Genomic DNA, 20594 nt, shown 5'->3' with positions numbered 1-20594 from the left:
ATCCGCCTTCCGAGAGTTTAACGTTAAATCCTTAAGTCTCGACATCGAGCCGTGTCTATTTTGGAGGGGAGCCAAGGATGATCCGTAATTTGGTGGCATTATCGTCGTTAAAAGAATATACCCGGTTCCTCTAAGAAAATCTTGTCGTATTCGATATCGCTGCGATAAGGATAATAAAGCCGTTCACCTTTCTTCCGGCAATCGTTCGGCTTGATCGGGAGTGCCACTGCGAGTCGAGGGTGATTTCGAGCATGAAAGAAATGGTATCTGTTCCGTAACAAGCTGGCGGTTTCGCTCGTGCCGGTAAATGTACCCACTCGAAAACGCTGGAGTAGGTACAAGTAATGCCCGAAGTTAGAAATTAGTAGTGTTTCCGGCCGTTTAAAAGATAAAAGCAAACTTTTCCCATTAATGCTCCTAGGGCTGAACGTGGTACAAGAAGGAGTAGGGGCTGTGAAGGACGAGGTAACACCACGACGGCACTATTCGACTCAATTGCGATCCTTCAGCCACCACCACCACTCTCCCCATCGCGCGACGCGGTCGCATGTAATTATTTCTAAACTTTTCGGCTCTCGGACTTGCATTCGCTCGCGCCTAAATAATAATCATTTCCAATTGTTGTGGAGATAAAATAATGGAAAGATTCCTCCCTTACGAAGCGGCGACAAAAGATCGAGCACGGATATCCATTATAAACCGACGACGGTGGGTGCAATTTATTAGCCGTCTCGACGGTGCTCTAGGATTTGCAAGCGAAACGTTATAATGGCTATTTTTGGCAATTTCCATCCATCGACGCGGCGGCGTGCGTTCAACGACGATCGAGCTGCATCAGGATTCGCGAGCCATTTGAAAGGGAAATCGCATTTTCGAGGAAAAATCTGGCGGCTTGTAGGAAAATGCCGATTATATTCGGCCGGCATAAACGTACCGCTATCCTAAACGTCCTCGTCCTAGCGCCTAGGGAAATCATGCCGGCGATCGTTGGAAAAATCACTCACGTTTAATACAACCGATGTAGATTACATTTGGAAATTTGACGTTTCGTTACGAACGCCAAAAAAAAAAATGGAGCGAGATATCTCGTCCTTGCTCTCGGTAGTTGCATATCGATTGTCCGAGCACGTTCCAACCTCCTGCGTTATTTTATTAGATTTTCGATTGTTTTCAAGACTGCTCCACCGGGTGACGACAGATACGCGCGATTAGGGTAACAGCTTCAAATTTAGTCCTGTAATTTGAAATTTATGACGAGCCTTATTAAGTTGGATGTGGGAATAAGTAGTATTTTAGCAGAATCGTATGCACGAATATAAAATTTAATAGAAAAAATTTTTACGACGCGTACATCGTAAAAATTCTTTTACGATAAGAGCTCGGCCTTGTCCGCGTATTTCGAAAGAGGCACGTACGCCAAGTTCAAACACGAGAAAGAAATATAAGTTGCCGAACCACAAAGCTGAAAGAACTAATATATCCGGCAGACAGAAATAAAATTATTCGTCTGGAAGGATATTATCGATATTCCAGCAAAGCGAGACGAGCATTAAGAAGATATAGACTAGAAGGAAAAATGAAACTCCTGTCTCTCTCTCTCTCTCTCTTCCTAGAAAGTAGATTGCATAATATTCAAATGAACCAATACCGTCTGTTTTTCTTTTTCCAAAATTAATTTCGTTCGATATAACTCGACAAAGTTGTCTCTTCTCGCTCAGCGCCGTTATCTGATCACGCCGCGTCAATAACATTTACGAAATGAAAAATGTTCTTCTCCGCGAGAGCTTAAAACAACGCTGAAAGTTGTTTCAGTTTTGAAAAGCGACTTTCGCATCGGCCTACGCGCTATCGATTAATATAATGGACGAAGTTTCGAGTTTTTCTTGTTTTTTTCCTTCTAATATTTTATATTCGAATTTTATACAACAGAGTGATTTCAGAAGCGACGTTAGACGTTTGCCAAAGAGTCTCTTGCTTTTGGTTCGTTCGGTCTACGCGGATCACAGGGTTGACTGTTTGAGCTTGTTAAATATAATCAAAACCGAGATCTCCATTTCCATCGCATCGAGCGCTTTGCATCGCGGCGTCTTTTCAATAACCGTTCAATTTATTCTCCCTCATTTTAGCATGGTATTGTAAGAATGGAAGTTGAAGAAAGATGGATGTTTAAACGACGACGACGACGACGACGACGACGACGAGGATGCGTGGAAGGTGAATCGGAAGAATAATAAACGAAATTGCAGGAAATTATAAAGGACGGCGCAACCGGAGTGACACTCACTTTTCACAGTGACTTTATTAAAATGCTCTACTTCGAGACGGCGCTACACGGGCAACGGTACGATATTAAATTGGCAGGATATTAAAATGTACCTCGAAAAAGAGGACGAGGTACAGAGTTCTCCGACTTTTCTGACACAATCGTTTCCATAACATCCAGCAGCAGCAGCAGCAGCAGCAGCAGCCTGTTGTGCACTAAGCTAAATATATGAAGCTATCAAAATCGACGAATATCCTCTTAATCCGTGCATACATTTCTATGGGTTTTTTTTCGTTTCGCATTGAAGAAAAATGAGGAAACAAAGAAAGGGAACGTTCTCGAGTAGTAACGTTCGGACTGTGGTCAAACGCGATGCGAGAATAGTTGGGACGAGCAGTATTGTGAGCAGGAGAAACAAAGAATTGGCTCGTACTCGGACGATTATTCGCCATTTACCGAAGCAACTTGTGAAAAAGCAACGCTAAGGAATACTCGTGGTAAAAAAAATGTATGAGGGTATAAAGTACGTGTGCAAGGATAAGCAGTAGTAGGCGGTGGTCTCTTTTTCTTTCTCCTTTTCTCTCCGAGAGTCGAGTCGCCGAGATAAAAGGCGTTAAACGGAAAATGTGAACCTAAAGCCGGCCGCCATCGCTTGGGAGAAAGAATCCGATGGAACGGTGATAAAAATGAAAGAAGAAGAGGATGGATGCTAGTGAAGCTGAATCGGTAGGTAGCCTCGAGGATGAAAGAGAAAAGAATAAGAGTCGTCGTACGCGCGCTTACGTTTACGTTTTTTCGGTTAACCTTTGTGGCATTTTAATTAATCTTCCACCGTGGTCCGAGGGTTGAATATAAAAAGATAATAGGAGCGCAAGCTAGAGAACTTATTCATTTTTCTAGTAGGTAATACTTATTACATTAAATATCATTTCTAGCGTTAGGGAAAAGTAATAGAGGTCGCACGGGTTTTCTAGTACGTTGGGGAGTATTAAAGGAATCTTTCATATTTCCATGAGCATCATATGGAAAAACAATTTACCGCGAAGCACTCGGCGTATTACTCTAGGAAGCTAGAAACGCAATACGAAACGCAATACGGAACGCAATACGGAACGCAATACGAAACGTGTCGTCCGCGTATAACTCGTGGGAGAGTTTCTCCTCGGAGAGACGGTCTCTCGTTTTCTCCATATCTCGCTGGACGTTCGGATCGTGAAAATAAAGAGAGGAATATCGGAATTCGGCTTGGCTCGATGCCACGGCGCTTCGTCCTACCGGAGCGGGTTGGGGGGGGGGGGACTTTCTCGCCTTGTCGACAAAATCATTGAATCATTAAATCATTATCGAATAAAACGCTAAATAGTTTCCTTCTTGGAGGCCGAAGGAACGTCTTAATACCTTTAATCGAGCGAAAAAGCCGATCGCGGTAGTCCTCGGCTCATTGAATCTTTCGTATACATCGACTCGAGCTCGGACACGTTTCCTTTCCCCTGCACAACTTGCACATTTCTAATAACGGTTACTACGGCCAATTCTCATTTGCGTTCGACCTTATCGCTTTCCAATATTACGTCAATAATTTCCAGTTTGCCTCTTCCTAATGGCCGTTGTCGAAGGGCCGCGAATAAAAAGCAACTCTCGTTGGTATTCGTTTGTTCCTCTCCCTCTTCCGCCGTTGCCCGAGTCGAGTATCGCGAGGAATATTTTTCAATTATCCTACGGGGCCTTGAAGAGAGTTCGCGAAGCAACCATGGGGAAAAGAATCGTTATTATTGTAATCTAGCCTGGAGAATTCGATTAGAAAAGCGAGTATCGAAAGCGAATCCTTCGACGATGGCGAAACTCTATTCGGTCCTAGCGCGTAACGGCACGTTGCCTCCGTTCCGCCCTTCCTCTTGCCCCTCCTCCCCCTTAGTCGTGTCCATGCTTGCTCCTAGGGCTTGTTTCTGCCTTCGAGATTAGGAGGCTTTAAATCAGCCGTGGAAACGTAGGGATGGGTAGTATACCCGTTCTTGCTTCCTCTCCGTATTCCTGCATTTGCTGCACGTACAAGCGAGAAGGAGGGAGGAGAATAATCTAGTCGACCAACGGCGCGTGGAATTAAGGAAGTCTGCGGTCTTTCCAAAATCTCGAGCAGCCATCTAACCAGCTCCTCCGCACTATTGGACTTCCGCCTTTCGAATAGATATCACTAAAAAAGCTTCCTCTTAATTGACCGCTATGCATTCGAATCGGCTACGGCTTCGAACGAGAATTATCGGTTTCGTTTGATCGTCCAAAAATATGATTCCTCGTCTATTAACATCCAAAATTAATTTCCCTATTACTATGTTTCCTAGGCGAGGTCGTATTTCTTTCGGATCGAAGAGCGTGCGCCCGTTAGATCGTAAAAGGTAAAAAGTAAAAAGTAGAGAGAGATTGAAATATCATTCCACGTAACGTCACAGAGATCTGTTGATCCGAGGCTTTACCGCGAAAATTCTTCTCAACGCGTTGCGAGGATTTATCGGAGCGGATAAAAGGAGTGGCTTGCGTATGCTACCAACCAACCAACCAACCAACCACCTACGCGTTTCGTCTACATCGGAATGAAAGAAGAAGATCGGAGAAATAATTTTGACCTCTCTCCCATTCATTCTCTGGTCCATATAGTGCGAACGATGGGATTCGATAACACCCTGCAAAAGAATATCAAATCTCGGAGAGTTCTCCCCCCTCGCTCAATTTCCCGCTATGCAATTTTTTATCCAAATATTTTCGTCCCCACGAGCACGCGTTACCGTATCGTTCTTCCCTATTTTTACAAAACACTTTGTTCAAAATGTTCGGCTAAAGTGCTTTCGAGGTGAGTATTATCGGAATAGAAAGGAATCCATTGGCACGATCCCAACGTTCCTCGTCTTACGAAAAATTACAGAAATTACCGAGAGAAAACTTTTCGTTTCGTTTTCAATCCTTTTTATTCTTTTTTCGAAATTACCTTTAGCGATATATCTTATATTAGAGCATAGCATAGATTCTTTGAAAAACCAACGGGTCTGTTCAGCTTGAAAAATGTCGGATCTTTTGTCTCCTTTCTTTTTTTCCAAAATTTACATTTTCTTTCTTTCTTTGTGCAATCCCAATAGAAGCGTTCGCGTTTAATCCATTTGACAAAAGAGCCGAGAACGCCGTCTTACCAGTTAGAGATGGGACAAAGCCGAGAGATCGCGATAAATCTTTCGTCGACGTGGAAGATCGCAACTTCGTATTTGGAGAAAAGAAAGCCTTGAAATAATGCGAAAGAACTACCGCGTCCGGATGAAAAAAGCCTAATCGGCATATTTACTCGATTCTATCTAATATATCCATAGATGGGTTGGTATTATTACTCGGCTGTGTGTTTGTAACTCGAGAGGAAGACGTTTCAGTTGCAAGGGAAACACCTTCCGACGTTCGATAAATAGACTTCTCGATAATGATCCCTCAAGATCGCGAGTTCTCTTGGAAAGACCACGTATGATCCTGCATATGTGCTAGCGTGCATGTCATGTTTCTGCTGTACATTCCATTCCGCATATCCGACACACATCCACATAACTTTGGATTTACGTGGTTCTCTCCCTTCAAATTCCGAACTCCGACGTCCTCATCCCTTTTCCTCAGCTAAGTATCTACGTATTTCCCTCGTAGATGTACGAGTACATGCCGTATGTATATGGTACAACGTATTCCATAATGTTTGTATTACGTTTGCACGCTCGCGATCGTCCACGAAGAATGTGTATTTTCTCTTCGAAGAATTCCGTTCGGGAACGTAAACAAAATGCAACCGCTTGTTCGAGGTAGGAAACAATAATAATTTGCGAACAAAAATAAGAAGAAGAAGAAGAAGAAACAAGTCCAACCGACATTACTCACGGATATAGTATATCGTTATAAAGATGGAACCTTGGTTAACGTAGCAACGGGTGTATCATCAAAATATCTCCGAAAAAGCCTCGAGGCTTTTAGAAAATGCGAGCTTCAATTTTCTAGCATTAGATCGCGTAGATTAGATCGCTACGAGTATTCTCTCCTTTGATTTTCGACGGCGGCTTTCGGGTACGTGTAAATTTGTATTCAGCGTTCAGGAATTAATTAATTACGTCAAGTATCATCTCTCATCTGCTGGCATATCCGTTGCTGGATCCGCTACTGGCATTTACATGTGTATAATCCAAAACCAATATCTGAACGCAATGTTACGTTATGATAAGTATGCATGCGCCATATCGCGAGGATTATCTTCTACCGTGTTCGATACTAACGTATCTTTGTGCTTGTTCTGTTTTAGGTAAGGATCTAAATTTCGCCAGTAATAACGCCGGTGAGTGTCACATCTAACGTTTTTACTTACTTAGATAATCTAACTCGGTGTAATGTTAATTAAGTAGACAAAAGCCAAACCGGCTCTAATTTCACGTCGAAGTAACCCACCGCACAAATCAGGTTTTTATCCAAGATAGAGGGGAATGGTAGACGGGCAAAGAAGATATATTATTTGGAAAAAGCCTTCTCCGGTGGCGCGTAAAGATGGTCTTTCACGAGGAGCCATAGTTTCTGGAAAGCTAGACTCGCTGGATAGCTCGCTGGATAGCTCGCTGGATAGGGCAAAAGTCGAATAAGAGAACTGGATAGTACGGAGAGGGGTTTACTCGAGAAACGGGATGTACCGAGATAAGGACGGCAAATTGCAGGCAATCTTGCTGATTAGGCTCCACAGTAGTAATCCTGAAAGTCTCCTTGGTAGAAGCATCTATATACAGTTCTCCTCCTACCTTCGAACGCGTATTAGGCGAAGAAAAGCGAACGCGATCGGATGGTGGTAGTAGCAGCAACAGCAGCTGCACCACCAGCTGCACCACCAGATGCGCGAGGAAAGCCCAGTCCTGTGCTATCTAAAAGACTAGAAAGAAGGAAGGAAGAGCTGAATATCGAAGAAAAAGAGTCTATTACGTGCAAGCCGATCGACGATACGTCTCTTCCTCTCTGACTCTGACTCCGACTCCTGATTCGTGGATTCAGCTAGACGACTTTCGGAGAAAATTCTGCCAGCAATTTTCAGTCGACAAACGTTCCTCTCGTAGATGGAATTTTATCGTCCCTCGAAAGCAGTACGACCATTTACGAGTTATAACAAGTTCGTCGTTTCGCTGCCGCTACCTCGTTAATGAACTTCCTTGCTCGAGGACGATCGAATTATTCCAAGGAAAAATTATTTATCGGTTTTAAGTAGACCATGGGACCTACGGATCAAATATTTTAATAGCTTTTTATAGGATCTAACGAAATCTTTATGTACCCGTAACCATGTTCGGCTAATTAAAGAAACATAGTCCGAGCGTCGGAGACGAAACGTATCTAGATAAATACTTTGTACCTACAAAAATACGCGATCTCATTTGGCGATTACGCTCGGTGAAAAAATAAAGGAAGATGAAAAACGTATATGGTACGGAAAGGGGGGTAGTCGATTCCGTAAAAGTTTCAAATTCGTTTAGCCGTTACTATAGTACGCGAGCCTTGATTTTTTTTTTATTGCGGAATCGAAAATAGAGACAAAAATAAATCGACAGACGTATAAATAAATATATAAAAATCCGTCGCGCGCGCGAATGTATCGACTGGTCCCTACTGTCTATCTCTCCTCGTTCATCCCCTCGGTCCGTGTCTCTGTTTGCTCGTCTTTCTCCTTCTTGACCGCGCGTTTGAAAAAACCTGGACGTGCCCATCTACCGTTGCTGCTTCACTTTCCAACCACTTTTTTTTTCCTTCAAAAGCAATGCATTTAAATTATTTATAATGTAGTCGCTTTTTCAATCTACATAGCACGGCATTGGAAGTTGTGCAACGAAATGGCGGAAAAAGGAGGACGAAGGCTTTGGAGAGGAAGGATTTTCTGATTGGATAAAAAGAAGACGGAACGAAGCTCGTTCTTTACGACATTTATCCAAAATGTTTCTACGATTAGCCGAATGCCAGTGTGTATCGTCGAATTTGTTTGCATTTTACTCGTCCGTTTGAGGTAGGAAAAATTTGCTAATTATACGATCGGCATAGGAAAGCACGAGGCCATTTGCAATCGGGCTAATTTAGCGAGCGACGCAACCCGTTACAATCTCTTTCCGTAGCCTGCACATATCGACCCTCCCTTCCCGTTCGAGCCCTTCCGCGTACATGGAATATGGAGGGACAAAAAAAAGATTTCTCTCTAGTTTTTCTTTTTCGGTGGTCGTGGTTTAATTAGAAGGCTGGAAATTAAAACAAACGAACGACGGCGCGGGCCACACCGAGCGGCGGCGAGTCACGCGAAACCGTTGTTTTTCTTTTTCCCTTTCTGCCCTTTTTCCTTTTTCCATCTCTTTGACTTTTTTTTTCAAAAGCTCGCAAACGCCGCCATCACCGACGTACGAATGTTTGCAAGTCGACGATTCATAAAAGTACTCAAGCTATTATTTATTTTTACCACGACTGAATATTTTCTTTTCAAGCGAACTTACAAATTTGAGTACGTTTCCGATGATTATTTAATATCCTATCTTGAAATATGTCATTTCGTAGCGAGCATTCGAAAGACGTCGAAAGAAAAATCCGTGCCAGAGAGGGAGAAAGGGAGAGAGTTTGGATTATGGTGGAAAAACTCGAGGGGCGGAAACGAAACAAGGGATGTGATTACCGCGTCGTACTCGGAATAACGTAGATGGAGAAAAGTCGGGAAGAGCTTTGGGATGGGGGAGAGTAGGAGGGCAGGAGGGTAGGAGGACGCGCGGATCGCTCGAATTATCGAGTGCTACGTTACGGTTTTATGCAGATTTGCCAGAAACGGCCGGCAGTTTCGGAATTAATGCCGCTCGGACAAATGTTTCGTGGTTTTTCTGCTGAATTATCGTACCCTCGGGCGCAACAAAGCGCATCCTCCGCGAACGGAAACGTGTGTGGGTGGTTCGTCGAACGTGCCGGACGCGCGTTCGTGCACCCGATCACCTCGACGAGATCGGAAATATGTTATGGAACGTCGAACAAACAATCTAATCGCGTAGTCGCTGCTACCTTACGATTCTTGACGAAGAGAGAAACGAAAAGTAACGTATCCTACTAAAGTATATATTCGAGATTTACAATGTCCGGATTCTCTGCATTTACCCTAACATATATATATATATTATATAGCTAGATATAATATACCTTCATATATATGTAGGACGATATCGGAGTACGGTGGTTCGTACGGCCGATTGTAATATCAACGTGCCGCGGTTAGATCGCGTCCGGAATTACCGCAACGTCTACCACCGCGCGCAAGCCTGACTGCGTCTTTTCTCTTTGCGATTTCCGCCAAGGTGTATTCGGCAACTTCATTGTCAATTTTGAACTTGCGAGTTTCCTCGAACGACACGATACATTTATCTCTCTCTCTATCTCTCTCTCTCTCTCTCCCCCCCTCTACAAGTTGGAAACTTTTGTCACCATCTCGGAAACTTTCTTTCCACTTTCTCACATTTCCCGCCCACTGTTCTTGTAAAGATTTCCGCAACGACTCCTAGCTCTACATCTTCCTATTGCTTTCGGAAATATTTGAACGAGTCACGAACGATTTGTGAAATAGAACGACTCGCGTTTGAAAATGTCTTTTTTCTATTGAAAACAAATATCGCGCGAATCTAACGAGCAAGTTTAGTTAGGTTTCTCTAGCCGCAGGCTCGCTCGCGTTCCGTTTCCTATCTCCTCGAATTTAAACCTAGCCCGAAGCGTGAGCGATCCGTTGATCGCTTTCTATCCAAAAAGTGCGAGAAGCGATCGTTGAAATGGACAAAGGGCGTAGACTATCAACGAACTTATCGTTCGATCTTCCAACGAGAACTTTTCTTATCATCCGTCCGACAAGTAGATACTTATGTAATTTCTATCTTTTGAAAAAAAGAGTTAGATACAAATATCGAAAAAGTAGGTAAAAATAAGGTTTCGTTGAAATTGAGAAGTGCGACTATATGTAGTTTTCGTCCGTTTCGTCGAGTCGAACGCACGGTCTACTGGAAGTTATCGGTTTTCGGTCGCATCTAATGAAGAGCCTATAGTTGGCAATAGTTTCGCGGTACTCGAGAGATTCTTCAAATTCTTGGAATTGCATAATATCGCGCATACGTTTGCGAACTATCGCGTAAACTTAAATGAACCTCAAATATAATCGATGATCCTTATTCGTACTCTTCGATCGCCGTAGAAATCATCGTGATTCCGTAGAAATGAAAAATAAGTTTGAAAGTTTAGCGCTCGTAGCGTAAAATATTATGGCAAGAAGTTGCGTAACATAAATGAATGGACAAGTTTCGTAATCGCTGTCAGCATCTTTAATCGGTAGACTTCTCGGCTAATTCGAAGCGGTATGACATTGTGTCGTAGGCGCAGCGACAGAATTCAGGCCCGTCCAAGTTTCTCCTTTCGAAGTGCAGCCTTATTACGTCGAGCGTGCAATACACTCGATCGTATATTACAAACTTTAGCCGTAACTAATGGCGCGCTTTGCATGCGTTTGTTGAACAAACGCCTAAGACCTAGAGAGTGCCTCGGAGCCCGTCAACTTGAGAAACGAGCGCGAAATTTCGCTTAGACCCCCCCGCGGCTAAGTTCCTTTGCTTGCAAAGAGAACGTGCTTCGACGAGCGTCCATTTGTTGGCGACAATGGCAAAACTTTCCTTTCCCTTCCTATTTTTTTTCTCCTCTAACTCGTTCGACAGGACGAAAAAGACTTTAGATTCATTTTCCCGTAAATAAAAGCGAAAGATAGAGAAGCGAATGGAGAGCAAAAGATTCCAAGCACCGCGCGCGCGCCCCAAGAACAATCGATAGTCTATTATTCCGATTTCTATGTATATACTCCATCTGCGGAATTTAAGACCGTTCGTGCTACGTCTCGAAAATTCACAAAACTTGCTAACATAACGTTGTTAACTCTATTATATAACGATTATTTCCCGTGCCGATCCATTGCAGCGCGCGACCAACAGAAAATGAGAGGAACGGATATTAAGCTTGGAACTAGGACGAGTGAACTTTTCGGCTTTCGAACAAAGAAAAGTTTGGTGTATTTGAGAAAAGCCGTCGCCGGTCGGAGGAGAACTCGTTGTTGGACGGCAGTATCTGGTCCGAGTTTAACCCTTTTTCTAGCTTTTTCCTGACGGCGTGGAAGCAAAGTCATGACCGATGGTGCAAGGACTGGCTCCTAGCTACCCTTTATTTCCGGCGAATGCTGTCCAACAAGGCGTTCGCCACACAATAGGGCGAACTTTCCATTGTGTCCACACATAAACACGCTTCGCGAGCACAGAGACAAGGTCCCAAACGGTCACCCAGGAATCTTTGCTTTTTCACCCTCGCATGATTGATGATTTCCCTCGCGTCCTCTACGCGTTACGAAATTAAGGGAATTAACGACCGAGTCAAGATTACAAACTGCCCAATTCTCCCATGTCTTTGCGAGCTATAATCGCGCATTAACAACGAGTCGGAAAGTTTGACAAATTTTCAACTTTGTCGTAATGCCGAATCGAAGTATTTCCCACTTGCGTTTGAAACGTTTAAACGGGGCTTAAATACCCAAGTCGAAAGACGCTTTTACGCGCGCTGCGAGTTCCACCGTCTTCAAAGTTTCTAGCGCGATTTTGCGGAACGTCGAAACATTACCGCGAGCACACTCAATTACAAAACTGTCTTTAACAATCCTACTTCGTTATCCGATATTAATGCCTTATTGCTCTCATTATAACGCTTCCATAATTATTTCTAACGATACAATTAAGTAGCATTTATTGCGAATCTAGTTAGAATTTTTCAATGGACGAAATCGTTCGCCTAACTTTTCGGTTTAATTTTACGTAGCAACGTTTCCCGAATAGTCTTGCTCGAAGTAAATGATTCCGAAGGAAGGACGGAACGATGGAGGAGGCGGCTTGTCGTCCTATAAAATACCCGTTCAAACTTATCCTGTAAAATTAGGAACTCGCTCGCGTTTCTCTCGAATTATCGAACATCGTGGGAAACACGGGAACGCTTGGCAATCGTCGTAAACTCGCCAACCAGAAATGATGTTTTTACAAATTACATCGGAAGAAAAAAAGAGTCTCAAATTGTCAACAACGAGTTAACAAATTCGTCGAAGGAATGTAATAAGTTGGTAACATTGGACAGGGAAATATGTTGGCAATTTGATTCGATTGTCAAGACCATTCTCTAATGCAATGTCTCGCAAAGTTAATAGTCAATTACGGAACGATCGAAGGAATAGATAGCGCGGTAGGTATCTCCATTCAGGCGTCCGACAGCTTTGCTCTTTCTACTCTGGCCCATGGTATACATAGGTATATCTACGTGTAATAATTAAGTCCGTTCAAATATCGTAGGATGGCGGCCGCGGTAGGATGGCGGCCGCGGTAGGATGGCCGCGGTAGGATGGCCGCGACGAGACAAGCCAGTCGTCTACTCGGCCAAGATAATTGAATAGGGTTTTCGAGTCGATGCTCGCGTTTCCTAGCCCTGGAGAAATGGTCCACGGATCGGATGTATTGTTCGAACGCAGTCACTGAAACGGTTCGAGCAACGACCCTTTAGTATTTATAGCATCCAACTATATCTGGTACTAGAAACGTAGCGCAGCTACACTTTTTGCCCCCAAAGGAAATTCAACATTCCTCCTTGGTAAGCTTATTTCATTTACGAGTAAGCTGGTAAGTAAGTTACGGGGCTTATTTTTTATTTTCCGTTGAAGAATAAATCGGAGCCCTGGTTCTCATCGATCGATCGCTGCTCGTTGTAATCAGCGCAGATTTCGCGTGCAACGCGATCGTAACGCGAGAAAAAATAAGCCCTAAGAAAAATCGATTGGCCTGGTTATTCCTAAGATGAGGAAAAAGATTGTCGAGAACGGTTACCCGCAAAAATTTTTCGATTGAATTTCATACCAATTCTCTTTTCGATTTGCGTCTTTATTCGACTTTATTCGGTACAAACTCGATTTGACAATTCGACGAGTAACTCGATTAACAACGGAGTTCTCGATATGGTTCCGACCTTTATTTTCAAAGTAACGCGACATCGAACCACCTAATCGAATAACGTTTTCGAGCGATTTACTCTACCCTACGTTACATCCTTTCCTTCCTATACGACTCCACTGGGTCTCGTGATTGCATATTGTCTCCAATTGAACTCGAGCAAATCCTTCGAATTCAACGATCGTGTATGTACAAACTGCGCTGACTCAATTATGAAAAGATAATTTGCCTTCTAGAAACACGATTACATCTTTTTTAGTTATATTTTTCATTAGATTATTCTTTGCTCCCTGACATATATCTCATTCTGCTTAATTGTACCTTTCGTATCCGCATGAATATGAAGTATACTAAGATATAATATAATATTATCCGCAATATTTTTCTTTCATCGGTAGTTTGTTTAACATACAATATAAACAAATGTACATAAGAAAAGAAGATTTTTGCAATGAATTTAAAGAGTTCAAAGAGACGACTGATAGGGTTGTGTATTATTTAAGTTGAAGAAGCTCATTCGGTTTCGGTGCAGACCCTAGTCGTCCTTTGGAATCCCTTGAAGTGCAGGACTGCCTTCCTCCTCGAGTGTCATCATCAACGCAGTGCAACGCGCTAACGTTCGTGTTCGTGCTCGTGCTCGTGCTCGTGTTCGTGCCCGTGCTCGTGCTCGTGCTCGTGCTCGTGCTTTGTCTAGGTGTGCATGCGGCCAATTATGAAGGGAGCTTTAATTAGAGAACGCTCTACAAAGCTCGCACGTCTACTTGAAATTGCGCGTATATGCCGATGATACTCGACTTTACTCGCCTTCGTCCTTAAGCGTCGATTGATTCTGACATCCGAAAGCTTCTATCTCGAATATACGCCAAATAGAAAGCCGTTCTCTCATTAGCTTCGCCTCGAGAGATAGCTATTAATATTTTTTTCTTTTTAACTAATTGCTAGCCACAAATGACGAATCTTTTTATCTTTCCACTTTGATGAATTTATCTTCCTCTCGCTTCTTCTTCTTCATTTCGTTTTCGTTACGTTTATGCCAAAACGCAAGTTGTGCCTGCTCGCTCGTCAAAAAAATCCTCGACGGATTCACCCCTGCTTTCTCCTTCATTCCTATTTATTATATCTCCCGGTATACACCGATAAATTCCAGGGAATTTTCAACCGCGTTTAGTCGTTGCTTTTTATCCTACTCGAATCTCAGCTAAACAGCACTCAAAGATGTTTAGAAAAATGAATGGAATAAAAGTGAGACTGAAGATAAAATTGGAAATAAATCAATAATGGCAATCGCAAAACATTCCCTATAATTTTCTGTCTTGTTAAAAACTGATTGAACTCGTTTTTATTGACGTTCTGGGAAAAGTTTTAAATAGCTCGTTATATTATCACCTTCGATATCGCGTATCGTCGTATTATCCTTTTTAATTGTTTAACAGGACATATCGTGTTTTAACGCGAATATTTGTTTTCTTACACTCTACGTATGGTAAATAAAGGTATAAACCGTATTTATATTCGAGAACTACAATTAATCGTAAAAATAAATTTGGTATCGTTTCGTCGCGTTTCATCGCGATGGTAGGGATAAGAAGATGAGCGGAATAACGGTAGGATCGAATTTTTGATTGCGTTAGTATTCTCGTATTTTTTAGAGCGCTTGGAGATTCCCGTTGTCGATGGTAAAAGCAAAATAGGTCTGCTAGATGGAAGACTAAATCGGCAAAAGATCTTGCTCGACCATTCACGTTGGACTTTAGGTAGAATCTATATGGAAATGATGCGTCTGCTCCAGGCACTCGGATTTACTTAGATCCTTGCTGGCTGGCTGCTAGCTGGCGTATGAAGTGTACGGGTGCGATCTCGCCTAAGCTCGTATAAAACAGTAGACGAGAGAAAAAGCTAGCGAAAAGAGAGACTGTTGCAGTCGATCACGGTTAACTAACCTATTGTACCTCCGAATTAAACTCCTCTTCACCGTACGAGCGAGCTATTCATTTTGAATTTTCCTCGAAGGAGGATTTGAGAAAGGCAACATTTAAGAAACTGCAAGCAGAAATATGTTAGATTTGGAGTGTACTTTGGCCGCTAATTGTTTCCAAGACAAGAAACTTTTTTTTTGCGTGCCACGAACGATCCTCGCTTCACCGACTGTACCCTCCCTTATCGACGATGCACCCCAACTTACCCCGCCAATTTGCATTCACCATTCATGAGTTTCTCCACTGTAGAGAATCGAGATACGCGCAAGACCCTAGGAAAGTACGAAAGTTGGCTTAGGAAGGTAGGTCGCGATCTTCTTTTTTCCCCTTCTCATTATATTTAAATAGATGTACGCGTTCGGTACGAAGTAGACTCTCTTAACCGTAGCAAACTCTCGCGAAGAGAATATCAAGTTCGTATTAAATTGCAAATAGGAAAGATTTATAAAGCGGCATGTTAAAGTTTAATGTAAAATTGCTTAATAGACTCCTAAGAAAGAGTGGAAAGCGTATCGTCAATCTTTTCTTTCGTTTAGATTTTCATTATTCTTCTTTCATTCGAGGTGATCGCAGATTTCTTCGGTTCGCCCTAGCCTTGAATAAACATTGAGCGGATGACGCGGCAGGCCACTTTGTCGTCGAACGAGAGAAAGAAGAGAGCCGGAGGATTCCTGAAATATGCTCGAACAAATTCCATAGCGAGAGAGCTTTTTTCCACTCGATCGAGGCGCAAGGCAAGGAAAGGCAAGGCAAGGGAAGGCAAGGCAGCGTCGAAATGCTTTCCGCTCGCGTTAGGCCAAAATTCTCTCGGCAATGATTTAGTTGACCTTACACGGGAGCAAATCGAGTTTTCAATTCCGTTCTAGTCGGGTTGGCACCTTTGGAGATGGTACTCTGGTGTTGGCCCTTCGGAGTGGGTCCGATTACGGATATAGCGAACGGTCGGTTGTTCCGGAGCTAGCTCGGCTCGCTGCTTATCCGCTGAATTTCAAACAGTTCGCGCTAGAATTTGGCGCGTCCTACCCTCCGGATATTATCCACGTATATTCGGTGTACTACTCGAAGGTGTGGCTCGGTGCAGCGCCGTACCACTGACCACCGGCACTCCGCTACCGAGGTCCCGCGGTACCGGAGAACTTGGGAATCGAATTTGCATGGAACGAGTAGGTATGTCATCTCCAACCTATTTCCCTCTGTTTCTCTACTCTACCCTCTATCTATCTAGCTAGATTGTGAAAACTTTGCTAGTTGGAAGCTAGCAAGGTAACAGGGGAGATGCACCTATCGAACGAATCGAAACTATCCGGCATCCGTGTGGCGGTCGAGACTTTTTACGACTCGAACGATTCTAAATGTCATAGCTGCACGTGTACTGGCACGTAGGACAAACCGCTGCTGGATGGAACGGCTACGAGAACATTCCGATGTTCGATTTTCAACGAATTTTCCTCCACCTTTGGCTTTCGAGCACGAGACCGTGACGAGATGAAAGAACGAGGAATATGCCGATATGCGACATTGGATGCCCCCATACGTCGCGAATGCATAGAAATTCTCCGATGCGGAAATATTCGATGGGACGATCGTTTCGGTCTTCTTTCTATGATTTCCCCCTAAATAAAGCCAAAAAAGCAAACCAACGAAATCATTCGTACTCGGAAATATCCTGGCCAAAGTTCTGTTTCATTTGATCATTATACAAGGAGTAGCGCTCGTATCCTGGAGAGATATTTTTTTCGAATTTATTCGACGGTACGAGCCCGACGCCGACGCGTCTCTTCGGCCGAGCTATTTATTATTTCGCATATTTGTTCCTCTTAATTCGCGCGCGAGTCAAGACGAGTTATCCAAGTATCGTGCATAATTTAGCATTCCGTTCCGAATACGTGTAATAATGGATAAAAAAATGCGCAGGCTAGCGTTGGAGTTGTCGCGGTCGGCGGCGGCGACGCTCGTCTTCTGATTTATTCTCGCAACGTATGACGAGGAATCTTCAAAAATGCATGCTTTAGCCCGGTACGACCTAAGCTTTTTCGAAAGTTTAAGGCTAAATTGAAGTGCAATTAATTGCTTTGACGACGATAAAAAGATAAGACGTATCGCTAAAGGTGACTTGCAGGGCACACTTGATTACCGGCAAGAAATAATTATCTCGCGCATCGTCATCAGAAAATGATCTCGAGAGGAAACTCGGTATAGTCTGCGCTGATGAAAAGGTGTGCCAGTCGAATAGGGAGCTCGGGGAGGGGTGCGAGAGAGGGATACAATCTTGCGAGATGCAACTCTGCGGCTTCGACGAGAGAGAAGGGCCCTCGAAAAGCCGACCCTCGACCGGCAGCATGCTCCTAGCGGCCGCGCTGAGTAGGGTGTCTTATGGTTGGGAGCGGCGGAGGCCCTACGGCTAAGGGGTCCGCCGACTTGGATGGAAAGTGGTCGCCCAGGTAGGAGCTTCTTGTCTCCGTCGTTGGAGTGTACTTCCGGCCACCCTGCAGCATGCAAATATTGACTGCGTCTTTCCCCTCGATCTTTCATACCGTCATATCCGTCAACGCGAAATCCCAGTAGGAATGTGTCATTTGACCGACGAGGCTTGCCAACAAAAATAATAAGCCATCTTGCAACTTTTGCAGGGTGCTAGTAGATTGCGCGTAACAGCTAGAAAGGTTAGGTAGGCGGTGGGTGTAAACCTTCTCGGTTGGATATCGTAAAAAGATGCTACGCTCTATCCGAGGACGCCTTCGCGATCTCGTAGGTGGCCATTTCTTGGGAAATATTCTTAGCTGAGAGCTGGAGAACGGGCCTGAGAAAGAAGCACATTTAACGACCTCCTACGCGAATACTCGCGTTGTATTCTGCATGAAAATGTCGTCTGATACGAACGCCTAGTGGAAAAGAGAGAGCACCGGGAATAATTTTAAATTTAAATCCCTTTATGTATTTACCTATGTCGTCTTTTATATTCGACCATCGAAACCAAGGGAGATCTTTATTCGTTTTTCAGTTTTGCGCCCGGTGCCTCGATGGATCGAAAAGTGAAAACTTTGAATAACGGTTGCACGGAAATCTCGATAGAAATTCATTTATTTCGTGAATTTAGTGAAAATACTTAGGCGAAAATATTGTAGTCGTCTGGCGTTTCGGAGTAAACGATCCGACAGCATTAGCAGCTTTCTATTCGCCTAATGATCCAAAAAATGAATGGAGTGATTTTGGAAATCGTAGGGGATATCAATCAGTTCGATTCTGCGAAGAACGTGCTGGCCGATCGGCCGCGTCATTCATCACGAGAGATCAATGCCAGAAGCCCCGAAATGCCTAGGCACAATAATACCGTGAAGTGGAAAATTCGCATGTGTACTACTCGGCCTCTCCTACGTTCGATCCTGCACTACTCTTTTACTTCTTCCATTTCTTCTTCCGCGTCATCGCGGAACAGAAATTCTAATGCATTTAAAAAGGTCAAACTTGGAGTGTTACTTTGAAAACCACTTTGCGGCACTCCGGTAACCGCCACAGGATTCGTCCCTTCATTACGTCAGAGGCTCGACCTAATTTCGGATAGAGAAGTTTCGTCTTCGAAAGGGGAAGTTTGAGAGCCGCGCGAGAAGCGAGTACGCGTCGGCCACGACAACGATAACGCGCACTAACGATAGGAACTCTTGCGAAAATGGCAAGTAGCACGAGCCTCGTTCGAACGAGTAATTCCGTTTGGACTAATGTTCCCAAAAATACACGTAGCTTAGAACGTTACGAGAATATCAATTGAACGCAAATGTCAACGATTTTGGAGCAACGCGTACAAATATTTCTGGCAACGCTGCATTCTTGCTTATATGTAATTATTTCGGCATGCGACAAAAAAACACGCCCTCCCTAATGCCTTGGATAAGTGAAGTTTCATAGCTTATACGTTACCATAATAAAACGCACTTTTAAATCCTCGTCAAATTCCTGATCGCGAATATTCCGTGTATATCGTGCTCAAATTATTCCCCTGCCGTTATCGTTAATATATATATAATAGCAGAATATAGTCGAGAGAAAATGAAATTTATAATAATAGATCTAGTAATAGATGCGAACGAGCGGTCACACGCGTGTAACGTCGTCCCAGAAGAGTTTAACTAAGTGGCAAGTTTCGAGACGAAATTTAATTTATTATTTTAGTGGGAAATGTCGCGTGTTTCCTAACACTTTAATAAAAAGAGCATTAGAGGACAGAAGCGTAAATTGCGAGTAGAAAGCAAATTAGGAAGTGCCGTTTATGTTATAAGATCGACTACTCGCGTCGACCGAATTACCGCGTTTGCCCAAAGTATTAACTCTTTGCGATATTTGAAGTTTTACAATTTTATGAGAAATCGGGGATTCGAAAGTTTGTTCCCACGACAAGAAATACAATGGTTTCTTTGCTTTCGCGTTCGCGTTACTTAGGTAACGTTTAAGTAGACTCCGGATAGAGGGTTGCACGGTTAGGAAAGGTAAGCACGTATCTTCGTTATTACCTTTATTAACGAAAAAAGTCAACTGCGGTGGGTAAACTTGGCTGAAGGGAGAAATCGCGGTTATACCGCGGCAAAGTTGTTCAAAGTTTTCCCGTGCGCTAGAGAACTCGCGTCGAGATTAAAATGTTGCCGAGAGTATCGAAGTTTCGGATAGAAAATTAAAGGATAGATTTGCCCGTCGAAGTAATTCCATCGTCCGAGAATACCATAGCGTTGTTTTCCCTAACGGAAAACAAAGCATCTTGCAGCCGACCGATAACTAATTGCTACAAAGAGGTTAGCTACTTTTAGAACAATTTATCGATCGTTTAGACTTATTAAAAATATTCAACTGCGAGTCGAATCGTTTCTTCCTTATCCATTGACTCTTCTTCGAAGGAGAAGCAATTAAAAATTCTCCTCGTAAAACAAAGTCTTTTTCTATCTTTCAATGTTTTCCTCCCTCCGCCCTTTCATACTTTTTCTCGATTAATAACCTTTTATCCTTTTAACGAGTAGCTCGAAAAGTTACTCGACGCCGAAAGGAAAAATCCATCGAATGTCTGGAAAGTTGATGCAGGTTGGAGTACGCGTGCACGTGATATATAGAGAACCGAAGAAAAATGAACGATATAAAGATAGGATTAAACGGAGGAAGCTAAACAATGTAAAAAACATCTATTATGATATTTCGGAGCGTTCGTTTAAACGGTAAGGAGAGTTTTGGAAGGAGTATTTCGCCGTACGATAACTTTCACGAAAGAGAAAGACCAAGCTGTCGTGTATCACAATTATCCGAAAA

General features: G+C 43.3%; 1 protein-coding gene across 2 annotated transcripts in view; it reads left to right on the top strand.

Moving 5' to 3' along the window:
* LOC122524356 (agrin-like) overlaps positions 1–20594 on the top strand; it is a 155191-nt gene that overhangs the window by 52726 nt on the left and 81871 nt on the right. Inside the window, exon 4 of one of the 2 annotated variants that reach the window (XM_043646562.1) lies at positions 6579–6611. The exons of the other annotated variant lie outside the window; for it this stretch is intronic. Coding sequence (XP_043502497.1) covers positions 6579–6611 — 33 coding nt within the window. The remainder of the gene's footprint in view (positions 1–6578; positions 6612–20594) is intronic. 2 annotated transcript variants of the gene reach the window in all.

This window comes from Polistes fuscatus, unplaced genomic scaffold (genome assembly GCF_010416935.1).
Source record: "Polistes fuscatus isolate 324 unplaced genomic scaffold, CU_Pfus_HIC Scaffold7, whole genome shotgun sequence".
In the NCBI taxonomy this organism is placed as follows: Eukaryota; Metazoa; Arthropoda; class Insecta; order Hymenoptera; family Vespidae; genus Polistes; species Polistes fuscatus.
The sequence above is the reverse complement of the archived record's forward strand: the minus strand, read 5'-3'. Positions and strand labels throughout refer to the sequence as shown.